The following is a 12,875-nucleotide window of genomic DNA, read 5'->3' as shown; positions in this document are numbered from 1 at the left end:
AGTCGACCCCCCACTGTGAACCCGCCGCCCTCCTAATATCGGGTCCCAGTACTGTACACAGTACTTCAAATGTGGTCTAACCAAGGTTTTATACAAGTTGAACAAAACTTCTCTGCTTTTCAATTTTATTCTTCTAGAAATGAATCCCCAGTGCTTTGTTTGCATTTTTATGGCCTTGATAACCTGTGTTGCTACTTTTAATGTTTACATTAATGTCAATTGGAGCTAACGTCGACTAGTTTTGTGCTGTGCACTTCATCCACCGTATATTCTGGTTATGCTGCACCTTTGGGATCGATGCTGTGTCAGCATCTGTTAAAGTCTGGCATGAAATAGTTCATGCAGATTATTCTCAAGATAATTGGGCGGCAATAGCTAAAAATTGAATCAGTACAATGTGTTGCTTTTGAATGGGTAGCCTTTGAAGCTGTTTGCTGTACAATTGTAATCCAGTTTGTGGATTGTGTGCCCTGTATTACATCACATAATGATGTGTGTTTTGTCATTGAGTTTTGCCACAATATATGAAAGAAAACCAACATGCGGCCTGAAATTGAAATATTTTTAGCAGGGCCAGCAGAAGAATGTTGCTTACCTTCGTAAATCCTCAGATTCAGCATCTGGAACACTATTACCTTAGAGGGGAGATCTGCATCCTATCAGTCCAGCTGAGTTTGTAACTGGGTCTGAAAGGTGAAATAGTGTTTTAAACAACTATGCCACATAGTTCCAAATCTCATCCTTTACATTTTGCTGCTATAGATGACAATCCTGACTCTCTCTCTCTCTCTCTGACTGTGAGTGGTCACAGCACTCAACCCATCCATATAGGTCAAAATTGCACTACTTTGCATGTTATCCTGTACAGAGCTTTCTCAGCTAATAGGAAAGATCTGCAGCCAAAAAGTCAACTGAATATGTTCAAGATTGCATTAAGTGTGATCCTTGCCGCGTTGCCCCAAAGCTGAGGAATCCACCCAGTAGTTGTAGATATGATACGTTCTATAGCACCAGTAACCCCAGCATAGTACAAGACTGCTTCTACTAAAAACTATTCTGTAATATGATGAGATTTCAGAATAACCATTATCCTGATCCCCAGGGGTTTATAAAAATAAAATTCAACTATAATTGCCAATTCTAGCCATGGAAAGATCCTAATGCAGCAGTTGTTTTGTTTGAAAGCTGGTGTTCTCTTGACATTGTGGAATGAAAACAACATGTTGCTAAGTGATTAGCATTTGTTTTGTTTTGAGATCTGTTCAAGTGATAGCGTGACTGATCGCTTTGTAAATGATATATATACACTTGTAAATTGTTTTCAAAGTAATAATGAAAACCCATAGCCTATTTCTGTTTCTTTTAACTTTGTAAACACAATGAAAGATCTGTATCATCTGGAATTCCTAGCTTTAAGCCTGAAAATTGTGTTTACCATGTGGTAGTAGAGAGTGGACAGAAGCTGGCAGCCAGAGTGCAAATCCATTGGGAATTTGACAACAAAACTGATCCATTGGACATTTTGAATAAAAAGTCCATTAAAAGCTATTGTATGAAAAATAAATTAAGAAATGCACAGGAAGAATCCTTGTGAAAACTGGTGTTTTTAATTTCCAGCACTTTTATTTTCTTTGTTTCTATGAAGGACATTTGGGCCCACTTCCCCAATCTTTCCAAATCCTGTTCTAATCTACTCCCTGATCTATCAGCTCAGGCATTGGAGCTGTAGTGAATTGCTGTGATTCTGTCAGTTTATTTCTAATGCTTCTAGAATTTGTATAGGTAATGGAAATACAAGCAGTTTACTTACTGGGACTATGAGCTGAATTGCTTAATATTGCTCTGCTCATCTGGCTTAGTCTGTTTCACAGGAAGTATTCCTGAGAATGCTAACCCCTGGTTTTTAGCTTTCTGCCTAGTTCTAGGTGAAAGGAATTTGAGGAGATTTCAAATAGTTTCTAACAGGTACAGATCCATACCACAAAATGTTTTATAATTCAACACAAATTGAGCGACTACTCTCTTGCGAGCTGGCTGAGATTTTGTGCTAGTAGAGAATTCATATACCTACCCTGCCACTCCCAAATTAAAGTACACTTCTGGTATGGCTTGCAAAGCAGTGTGTTTAAAAAAAATCTCTATATTCGCTACAGATCACTTGTATTGATATATGCTAAATATTGAAGTAGAGTAAGACATTGATGCAGATTTTAACAGTAGATAATTTATTCATTTGGTGGGCATTCAGACAGACCAAGAGAGAACATATTTTTTTTTCCAATATGGATACTTCATATCCAGGACAAGAAAAATAAGAAGGAAAGATTTCGACAGCAACAAGAGGAAGAGACGCACCTTTATATTAATTCACATAATGAAAGGGAATGGAATCTCTTGAGGGGACAGCAACCTGAAATCAGTTTGCCTGACAGTCATACCTTTAGAAGATTGACTGATGAGGTAAGGCAATACCACGTGAATGAATGCAAAGCAGTATATTAATGGTAGATGGAGAGGCAGAGAGGTTTTGGGAGGGAATTCCAGAGCTTAGGGCCTTGACGACTGAAGGCACGGCCACTAATGGTAGGTCCAAGGGAGTGGGGGTGCAAAGAATTACCTGAACTTGGAGATTAGTTTATTCTTTTTATGATTCATTTAATGCATCCATAATTTTCCATCCAGTGCCCGTCTAGAATAAATAAGATATCACCAGGGCAACTGGCTTTTTGTGACTGATTAATTCAAATTTTATTTACACTTTCTAGAAACTGTCATCAGTCACCATTTGCAAATCTTTGTAATCAGTTCTTTAATAAAAATATACGCATACCGAAGTGCTTCCACTTCTACAGTGTGCTACTTTCTCGGTGAGATCTGGCAGTGGATTGGCTATATTTCATGCACTGAGCAAAAATGTAAGTCTTGCGCTCGAATTGAGGAAATTTTCACAAGCGAACTGAATGGAACTTAGAGTGCCAAATTGGAATTCTGTGCAATGAGAGTCAAGGTGTGTAGCTTGGCATTTTGAAATTCCATAAAATGGTAGTGAATGTGATATGGTTTCACCCATTGGAATTTTATATAATGACAGTGAATGGGACATGGTTTGTTGGCATGGCGAATGGCACTTTGGGATTATTGAAGAATAACACGGAGAAGTTCGAGGGAGAATCATTGCCCTGAAAGTGTGGTAGGCGCATTGCTATTGCAATCTGAGCAGAAAATCAGCTCTTGTATGGTAATTTCTTATAAAATACTGAATTAGTGTAACTCAAAACAATACAGTTCTTTTTCAACTGGATCAGTCATAAGATAGAGCAGCTTAAACTTTGTCCATAACTAAAATATAGCCTGTTACCATTCTAGCTCCTCTGATAGCTGTGAGTTTATTCACTGCCTAGCTGAGCCTAACAAACAAGGAAGCCCCAGGTTCAATCCCTGGTTTGTGCTGAATTAGCTGATCTCTGTCAGGGAGGTGGTAGATATGTTAGAGAGCAGAAAATTGGCCAGGATTTTCTGCTCCTGATGGTTATCCAGTAACTCCAACTGGAACTCCAACTCTGCAGATGGTGGGCTAGGACAGAATTGTGCTTGGCTATTATGCCCCTTGGGTTTTAGTGTGCTGGCATTCACTGTCAAACTTTCATAGGAATAATAGTCACTTTGATAAGGGACTGGAGAGTATCTGGCACCTTTGGAACCCTGGAAAGGAAGAAACAGCTTTTGGGGAGGTGGAAAAAAAAAAGTGGTGAGAAGAAAAAAAAGTATCTTTTTTAAAAACAAAAAATGAAAATGCTGGTAACACTCAGAAGACACGCAGTATCTGTGGAGGGAATTGACAATTTAATGTTTCAGGTGTAGACTTTTCGGTAGTTCTCTTCACAGATGTCAGTCAGCATCTGTGAAGAGAACTGCTGAAAAGTCTACACCTGAAACATTAACTTGCCAATTTCCTCCACAGATGCTGCCTGTCCTTCTGTGTGTTTCCAGAATTTTTTGTTCTTGTTTCAGATTTCTGACATTTGCAGTTTTTTGCTCTTAGATGTCTTTTCATCCATTTTAAAAGACTAGACCTTTTTGCTAAGCAGAAAGTTTTTAACAATCGATCTGTGCATTTCATTCTGATTCCTTGCTTATTTTTAATATCCATTTAGTTTCACAAACTGAGGATGTCGATTGAAGAAAACTTGCCCACATACAGATCCTGGCAAGGAGAGGTATGGGAAAGCTTATCATTTAACTAGTCAGCTATTTACTACGTGCAGCGTACATTAACATAATTCTCTATTTGAGATTTTAACTAGCAATTCTCCTTGCCTGCAATCAGAGACTGCACTTTTTTTCTTTTACTTACACAAAGCATGAATCATAGAAGTTTTCAGCATAGAAGGAGGCCATTCGGCCCACTGCCGACACTTAGTGGAGCAATCCAAAGCTAGTCCCTCTGCCCTTTTCTCTCCCCATATCCCGTATCTTCCTCTGCTTCAAATATTTATCCAGTTTTCCCTTAAAGATGCAATGGTCTTTGACGTAAATATTCCCTGTGCCAAAGGATTCCATGCTCTAACGGATTGCTGCAAAAACAAGTTGCTCCTTACCACTTTGCTTATTCTCTTGATCATTTTAAATTGATAACCCCTCATCGCTGACTCCACAATCAGAGGAAATAGTCTTTCCCTATTCACACCAACAAATAACCAGACCTGTGCATTAGGTAACAAAGAGGTATGGTATTTTCTTCAATTGTCTAGATTGTTTAAAAAAAAATGGCCACACAACTTTGTGATGTTGAATGAGAGAGATTTTTTAAATTGGCTTGGTAATCAAGGGGAAGGGAGAATCAGTGGTAACGGTCTCCACCTTAGTGATAAATAAGTCCATGAACTACCTCTCAACTGTTGGAGGTGAGGGTGAGGGAAGCGGGGATTGGTGTTTAAGGAGCCAGTTGACAGTGAAGAAAAGAATTTTGGGGTTTTTCTTTTTCAAAAAATGTACTTTATTCATAAAATTTGCAACAATACATACAATACAGTTGTCATATCACATTTCAAACGTATGCAATACAGATTATGCAATTTGCAAGATTCATGAAGTACAGTTCAAATACGATTCCAACAAGACAATTGTACATCATACATAATTACAGTTCATGACACTCTAGGCTGCCTCTTTGCATTACAATCAATACATCTTATTGATTACAGGTTCATTGCAGATACATTACATTTCATTTCATAAGTTTGTATTTTACATTCTGCCCGAGGGGGTTTTTCCCTGATTGCAGCCCCTCGGTATACAATGGCGGGAGGGCTCTAAACGGCTGCCTTTCCCCACAGAGCCTTTGCGGCGGCCGCACCCAGCTTCATTGCATCCCTGAGCACGTCGTCCTGGACCTTGGAATGTGCCAGTCTGCAACACTTGGTCAAGGACAGCTCCTTGCACTGGAAGACCAGCAAGTTTCGGACAGACCAAAGGGCGTCTTTCACTGAGTTGATGGTCTTCCAGCAGCAGTTGATGTCTGTCTTGGTGTGTGTCCCTGGAAACAGAGTCCTGCGTTACGGAACTGCTCGGGACGAACCTGGACAGATACCACTGCATCTCTCTCCAGACCTTCTTTGCAAAGGCACATTCCAGAAGGAGATGTATCTTTGATCTACTGCAAATCTCCGCAAACCTTTTTTGCTGTGCTCCTCCTTCAGAGATTCATGCCACTTGCATGCCCCCTCTTTTAAGAAAAATGGGGGTGAAATGAGTTTTAGCCGGTAGTTTGAAATGGTAATAGCGTAGGGCAATCTCAGCACAAATATCTGAATTCCTGCTGATTTCTAGAAGTGGAAGTTGGACCAATTATCTTGCTTCTGGTGCATAGTAAACAATTACTGTGCATCAGAAGCAGCTCTGATTGCTTCTAAAAATCAACGGGAATTCGAAGATCCCATGCTGTGCTGAGATTTCCCAATGGGAGGCTGTATTAGTATATATTTTCTTTGAGTTTAAACTTAAGTTTGCTAAGTTTTGTTAAAATTTTAAGACTTTTGATGCGTCTCCTCTGGTTATGCAAGGTTGCATTGGTGGCTCTCCTCCTTGGCAAGCCTGTCCTCCTCTGGTCCCCCTGATATCCTTGGGGGGCACCCCACCCCCAGTTTGGCAACCTCAGATTTACAGGAAGATCCTGGAGTAGTGGGTTGTTTATGTAGCATTAGAGATGTAATATTTCAGTTATACTTGCAACTTTATATTGGTGTATAAGGGCCTATATTGCCGAAAGTTGCCGTGTAAACTATGTATAATAAATTAAACAAGTAAGAATCTCGGAAAAAAGGCTTAATTGATTTGGACAGCCAGTTGGGTTCACCTCTGAAGGTGGCTTCTTAAAACTAAACCTGTCCAAGTAGCACTAAGTTTTTTATATATATATATATATATATATCATCAATATTGAACAGCATGAGATGAACCCCAGAATCTACAGAGACTGGGAACACCAGGAACGAGTGCGAGAAATAGCAGAGCTGCATGGTCGACAGTTAGCAGATATTCAAGCTCGAAACAGGGATCTGGAGCAGCAAAGAGATGGTAGGAAGCTTTATACCATTCTGTTTCCTATTGTAGAGTCACAGAGAATTAGCTTCCAATAAAATGCACATGTTACATTATTTGGTTACTTAAGAGACAACCATAATTATTATCCTTTTCACAAAAGTAGAGTTTGATCAATAATTCTAGTGGAAAAGCTTTGGATTCCCATTCTGGGTTAGAGTTCCAATCTTGACTAGTATTGGACTGAGCTAATATTATGGGTGAGTTTTGCTGAGCCTTGGTGGGCAAAGTGGTATGTTAAATAGTGTGCTTTGTCATCATGAAACAACTCATCTTAAGGGAAGAAAAAGTGGCAAGGTGGCGCAGCTCAGCCCCCATCAGCTGTCCCTAAAATCGTCCCATAGGACAACGCTGCTGCCCCTCTCCCAGTTGTTACTGGATTTCTACCACTGCTCCTTTGACTCCCCTGCCGAAGCCACCTCCACCAATCTGGGGTTGTGCAGCACTGGGGGATTGTTCAAGGGTGGGGTGCCAAGGTTTGGTAGCGCTGTGGAGGAGAAAACCTGCGATTTGACAGAATTGTGGAAAGGTGAAAAGTGGATTTGGTTCGTTGTTGGATTCCTGGTGCCTTTCAGCAGTGGGAGAGTCTGGCAGCATTGTTGAAAACAGCTGGATGTCACAACAGTGGCTTGTAAGCTACTCATAGATCTTTACAAATATTGAATGAATTATTTTGTGATTGGTTCCTGGAAAATATTGTATTCCTAATTCTTTGAAAATGAAAATACTTTTTATTAATCAGCCAAATTTATTCAGTTTTTTGCATATCTTGGAAATGAGCGGGAGGAGGTATCTTCAACCAACATCCTCTGTCAATTCTGAATATTTCCACAAATTACTTCAGAAAACATTATTTACCTGATAAGAGGCCTCAAGTGTTATTTTGATAAAACCTGAGCATAAAATGGTTTGAGATTTTATACGGTTAATATACAAAAATATTGTACTTTGCACAGCTTCACTATTTTCCACTCACCAGCAAATAATTAGTCTTTCACCAACCCACAGCAGCTGTACAAATAAATCTTATATAAGCTGTAATTAAATGTAAATAGGACAGTGTCTTTTTCTCTCAACATAACTTACTTTCTGAAGTAAAACTTTTATTTAAAAGATTAGTTGAAAACCTACAAAAATTCAATGTCCAGTTGCAAATGTTGATAAATCAAGTAGTTGAAGTTAAATTCTGACAGATGTTAATGTATAGGAATACTCATATTACATAGAATCTACAGCACAGAAACAGACCATTCAGCCCAACTGGTCTATGCTGGCGTTTATACTCCACACGAGCCTCCTCCTGCTCTGATTACCTCCTCCGACCCTGCCCCTGTATCCCTCCATTCCCTTCTCGCTCATTTATGCGATACCCTTCTCCTTCATGTATGCACAAGTATATAATACAAATCAATAAAATATCATTCTGCACAGTTTATTTGCTTCATTAAGTACTGATTGTAATGTCAATAGTGTTTTGACATATAGGCCCCGATATTTGCGGGGAGGGAGTGAGGGGGCCCGAAAGTGGCTGAAGAGCCCGGCAAGACTGGGGATGCGGACGTCACGCAGAATTTAACGGCAAGACCTCGTTATAATTTTTTTTTCTTCCATTTCCCATCTGGTAGCCGGGCAAATTGACAGGCTGACTGGCTGTCGGGCGAGAAAACCAGTGGCAGGAGGCCTCAGCTGGGGACCCTTGCGGACGGTCCCTTGCAATCAGGAGGGAGGCAGACTGCAGATCGGGGCTTGGGGTGGGGTAGGCGATCAGCCGTGTTCGCGGCAGGGCTAGAGAGAGCCACAATCAGCAAAAGGGAGGCCAAAGGCTTCCTTGAGGAGCCTGGGGGAGCATTCCTGCTCCTCTTGGCCTACAAGGAATGCTATGAAAGGCACTTACCTTCTGGAGCCGACTTTCACTGCTGGATTTCCCGAGCCTTGGGAAACCCGCTCGACAGCAGTTAAATTTAAATCAGGCTCCCAATTGCACTGTGAAAGCCTAATTTAAATATGTTGATGAGGTGTCCCACCTCTCCAAGACAAGACACTCGGATGGCACGTTACCCACTAATGTAAAAAAAAATGGCAGGCATGCACACATCTGGTTGGGGTTGCGTTTCGTGTTCTTTTTTAAGAGTTTAACCCTAATATCGAGGCCACAATTTCCAAAACCGAGAGACTCTGATCCTGGTGCAGAGACGCGCTCAACAGAAGCACGGATTGGAGAATTGGGCCTGGTGGTCAGCGTGCCTGATTCACAGGGCTGCCGATTTTCTGGCTATTGATTTTAATGGCTAGTAAATTGTGGGCACCATGAATCGGGCCTGCTGATGTCTGGCCTGATTCTCCAATTTGTGCTACTACTATGCGAGGCCCTGCTCCAGGAGCAGAGACTTGCAACTTTGGGGCTAAGATGTACAGTTTACTCGTGATGTCCAGGGTAGATGGTTCCATTTAATTCGACATCAGTTCAAAATTTGAAGGGGGTTGTTGGACTTCTTCATTATTTTTTTAAGAAATCCGTCGTCGGCTGGAGGAGTTTTCATCCAAAGAGCATTTCACAACCCATATTGAGCAGATGCTGCTGGAACTTAAGGTACAGGAGGAGAAGAATCAATATGCTTTAGATGCACTCAGAGAGCAGATCGAACTACTGCAGATGGAATCCACGTATGTACACAAATGAACAAGAAAAGAGCAGAAAAGTCAACGAATTTATTCCTGTTCAGTTAACAGCTTTATGTTGGAAAAGCATAGGATGATCATATAGATTCACTTCATTTAATTAGGGAATTTTCTGTTTGGTAAGCCTTGGTTTCTTTTACTGTAATTTGTTATTATACTTAATCATAGCAGGTCAATCAGAAAATACTAATATAATCTTTAAAGAATACTCTATAAAGGGCTCAAAGTTTCATGTAAAGTGTAATTTGATTGTCAGCAGGAAGGACAGCAGAAAATAAAATCTGGAGTTTCTTTTCTGCTTCTCCACTCCCTTCTTCATTTTTAACCCCTCTTCTTAAGTCACTGACTCATCTGGCCAGAACCCCAGCATGGTGCCTTGCCCACATGGCTATTGTTTATGTGTCAACTTGGTATAAGTTTCAACAGGCTATTCCACTGTGGAGGGAGGGGCATCACAATCAAGCCTGATCTTGTCCAAACCTAATGTCCCACACATGCACACTTTCCATCAAGAGTTGCTGCAGCAACTCGCCAAGGCTTCTTCGACAGCACCTCCCAAACCCGCGACCTCTACCACCTAGAAGGGCAAGAGCAGCAGGCACATGGGAACAACACCACCTGCACGTTCCCCTCCAAGTCACACACCATCCCGACTTGGAAATATATTGCCGTTCCTTCATTGTCGCTGGGTCAAAATCCTGGAACTCCCTTCCTAACAGCACTGTGGGAGAACCGTCACCACACGGACTGCAGCGATTCAAGAAGGCGGCTCACCACCGCCTTCTCGAGGGCAATTAGGGATGGGCAATAAATGCTGGCCTCGCCAGCGACGCCCACATCCCGTGAACGAATAAAAAAAAAATGATCAGGAGGGGAATTGCTCGCTGAATTTTCCCTTCTTTCTCAAGTGCTTACACCAATAATAGCATATTTGCTACTGCTGCGGCAGATTAGCTAACTCAGTGTGAAATTTGCTTGTTATGCACGTTGAGCAGTTTTAAAAGCCAAGATAGTGGAGGCTAATCATTTGGAAGGTCATTATCATCCGGCATCACTCCCCAGTGTTGCGGCACTCTGGAGATTAGAGCAGGAAGATTCCAATTTTCAGTGGCAGCCACTGAGGAAATAGAAATACTAATTACATAAAGAGGCGAGTGTATGCTTACAGATTAATAAAAGAAACCTATATTTATTGGGTGTGATTTTTGTCAGCCATCTTGGACTATTCTTGTAAGCTGTCGAACCTGGGGTTATCAGTGTTTTCACGCACAAGCACACAACTTGGATGGTTATTTTTTTGTTGGATCAATTGCTGCACATCTATGATTAGTTGTGACAGCACTTTAAAATCCTGTTAACCTAACTTAATGTTGATTTTAGAATTTTATGTGTACGCTTTGGTGTAAATATTCTACTTGTTAGTATGACTTTCATTGTAACTTCAAACTGTTTGATAACTGTTTAGCAGTTTTTCATATCTGAATATTAAAGCAGCAATTGATATTTACAAATCGATCCAATGGCAATAACAAACTGAAGTTGGAAGATGTGCTTGTACCAGAGATTTTACCACTTTAGTGTTGGTATTCCACTTTGTGTTGTGCCAGAATAATTACCCTACCACCTCCCCGGACATACGCAAATGCTGCAACTTCATTATGGTCTAATTACATTATTTAGTGCACAACATTAGAAAGTGAAAACTTGCTTCATTTCTCGATACAGGAGTAGTATGATTGTTTTATAATGCAGTCTAATGAATCAAATGATTGTAATCTCCAACTGATTTTTTAATCAAGAAAATCGCATTCAATACCTTTAACGCAAACTGTCATTAAAAATAATTTTTGCATGATGCATAATTTTGGACTAATGACATAATTTCATTTGTAATATTTACCCATGTTGTGGTATTTAAATATTTTCGTAAAAATCTGGTTTGAAGCTAAATTTCATTTTGCGTTTGAGAGTTAGGTTGGAATGCCAGTCACGGCTAAAGATCACCTCTGAAACTCTGAGTAGCCTAGTACCATAGCTGTTAAGATATTCGGCTGAAAGGAAAGGATAAGGGAAAACCGTACGTGTGTAGGAAGCTGAAAAAGTGAAATTTGATATGTCAGGCAAGGGAGCTTGTACTATTTGTTTGGATCACTTGAATATCAGACTGACCATTGTTATTTTGACAAGAATAAAATAAAAGCTACAGTACTGACTTGCAAATATGTCTTTGTGCTAGAGTCAAACAGGATGCCATCAGTGTTACAGACAATTCTCCTGCAGAGAAAAAGGAAGAAAAAGTACCACTTACTTTTATATCGTTTGCCAGCAGTGACAGCCTATCCACTGAAATAGGGTGAGCAGAACATTTAAATTTTTTAAGAATAGAATATAATGTTGTTTATCCACTGGAAAAATGTCCAAATTGTGTCTATCCTGTATCTGTCTTCAGGATTCTGTTATACACATATTTGTATGTTGACTCAATCACTATTTGGATGACTTAATTTTTAGTCATAACTTGAGTTATGATTTAACATGATATCTGGTCACAACTCCCTTGACTCTCACAATTCCTCTAATTTCTAATCTTGTTTAAGGTGCCAGTTTGTGCTTTTGCCTTGTGACCAGTTTAATCTCCTTGTATTATCATTATTTGTGCCTGTCAACATTTTGAAGACCTCAATCTCTAGCTTTTTTTAATCAAATGAAAGTAACTGTCGCTCTTATAAATAAGAATTTTGAATCCCCGAATCATCTTATTTACATTTCTTTAATATCTGCCTAGTGCATTTTTTATTTAAAAAAAAGATAGACCCCAAAATTCCATTCGCTGTTGTAAGTCTAGTCTTAACAGTGGGCTTTAAAAATGTTTAAGTAACTTGTGCCAATAATCAAACGCTCTTCAGACGTACGCCTGGACTTCATTAGAACGGGGTTGTCCACTTGGACGGAAAGTCAATGTGACGGGCTTTGCTCCAGCTTGATTTCCTCCTAAAGCTCTGGCGAATTTCCTGGTGTCAATCTCATTTACATTTTTTGGGCAGGGTCCCAGCAGGATTTCCACCTTTGCTTTCTTTGTGGTGTGGCAGTGCAATCAATTGTACGCCTATAGGGAACCTTGTAATTTTTAAATCCCCTCCGCTCACTGTAGCAACATTAGCTGCCAGTAATATAATGCACTGGTGTTCCTTTTGTCTAACGATGTTATGGCGGTAATGATGGAAAAATGTGGCATGTGATGTCACCCGACTATTACCACACACTTGGAATATGTAGAGTTATTCACCAGTCAGGTCAGTTCCAGCAAAAATTCCCAGATGTGATGGTTATCGGTAAGGAGCTATTGGGATGGCTCCACAGGCTATTTCCAACCTTCTTGTGTCCCAGATCAATTCAAAGTCAGCAGAAAGGGAGAAGAAAATCTTGCCTCAGTTCTTTTGCTGACAAAGGTCTTAAATTATTAGGTACCTAAATAGCTGATGGTTACTTATCCTGCCCAATTCATTCTCCTCCTTTGCTTTGCCACAAGACACTGGCAATTCAGGTGCCTACTGTAACAACAAATTTAAAACTTCCAGGTGAGGAATGAAATGAAT

The 12,875-nt window shown here is 40.2% G+C and overlaps 1 protein-coding gene across 1 annotated transcript in view; it reads left to right on the top strand.

Annotated features, from left to right (window-relative positions):
• ccdc17 (coiled-coil domain containing 17) overlaps positions 1 to 12,875 on the top strand; it is a 41,672-nt gene that overhangs the window by 8,868 nt on the left and 19,929 nt on the right. Inside the window, exons 3-7 of the mRNA XM_067989588.1 lie at positions 2,302 to 2,460; positions 4,155 to 4,217; positions 6,447 to 6,576; positions 9,111 to 9,264; positions 11,516 to 11,632. Of these exons, the coding sequence (XP_067845689.1) occupies positions 2,302 to 2,460; positions 4,155 to 4,217; positions 6,447 to 6,576; positions 9,111 to 9,264; positions 11,516 to 11,632 (623 nt within the window). The remainder of the gene's footprint in view (positions 1 to 2,301; positions 2,461 to 4,154; positions 4,218 to 6,446; positions 6,577 to 9,110; positions 9,265 to 11,515; positions 11,633 to 12,875) is intronic.

The sequence above is a fragment of the Heptranchias perlo genome, chromosome 9 (assembly GCF_035084215.1).
Source record: "Heptranchias perlo isolate sHepPer1 chromosome 9, sHepPer1.hap1, whole genome shotgun sequence".
NCBI lineage: Eukaryota > Metazoa > Chordata > Chondrichthyes > Hexanchiformes > Hexanchidae > Heptranchias > Heptranchias perlo.
Note: the sequence above shows the minus strand (reverse complement) of the source record. Positions and strands in the feature narration are given on the sequence as shown.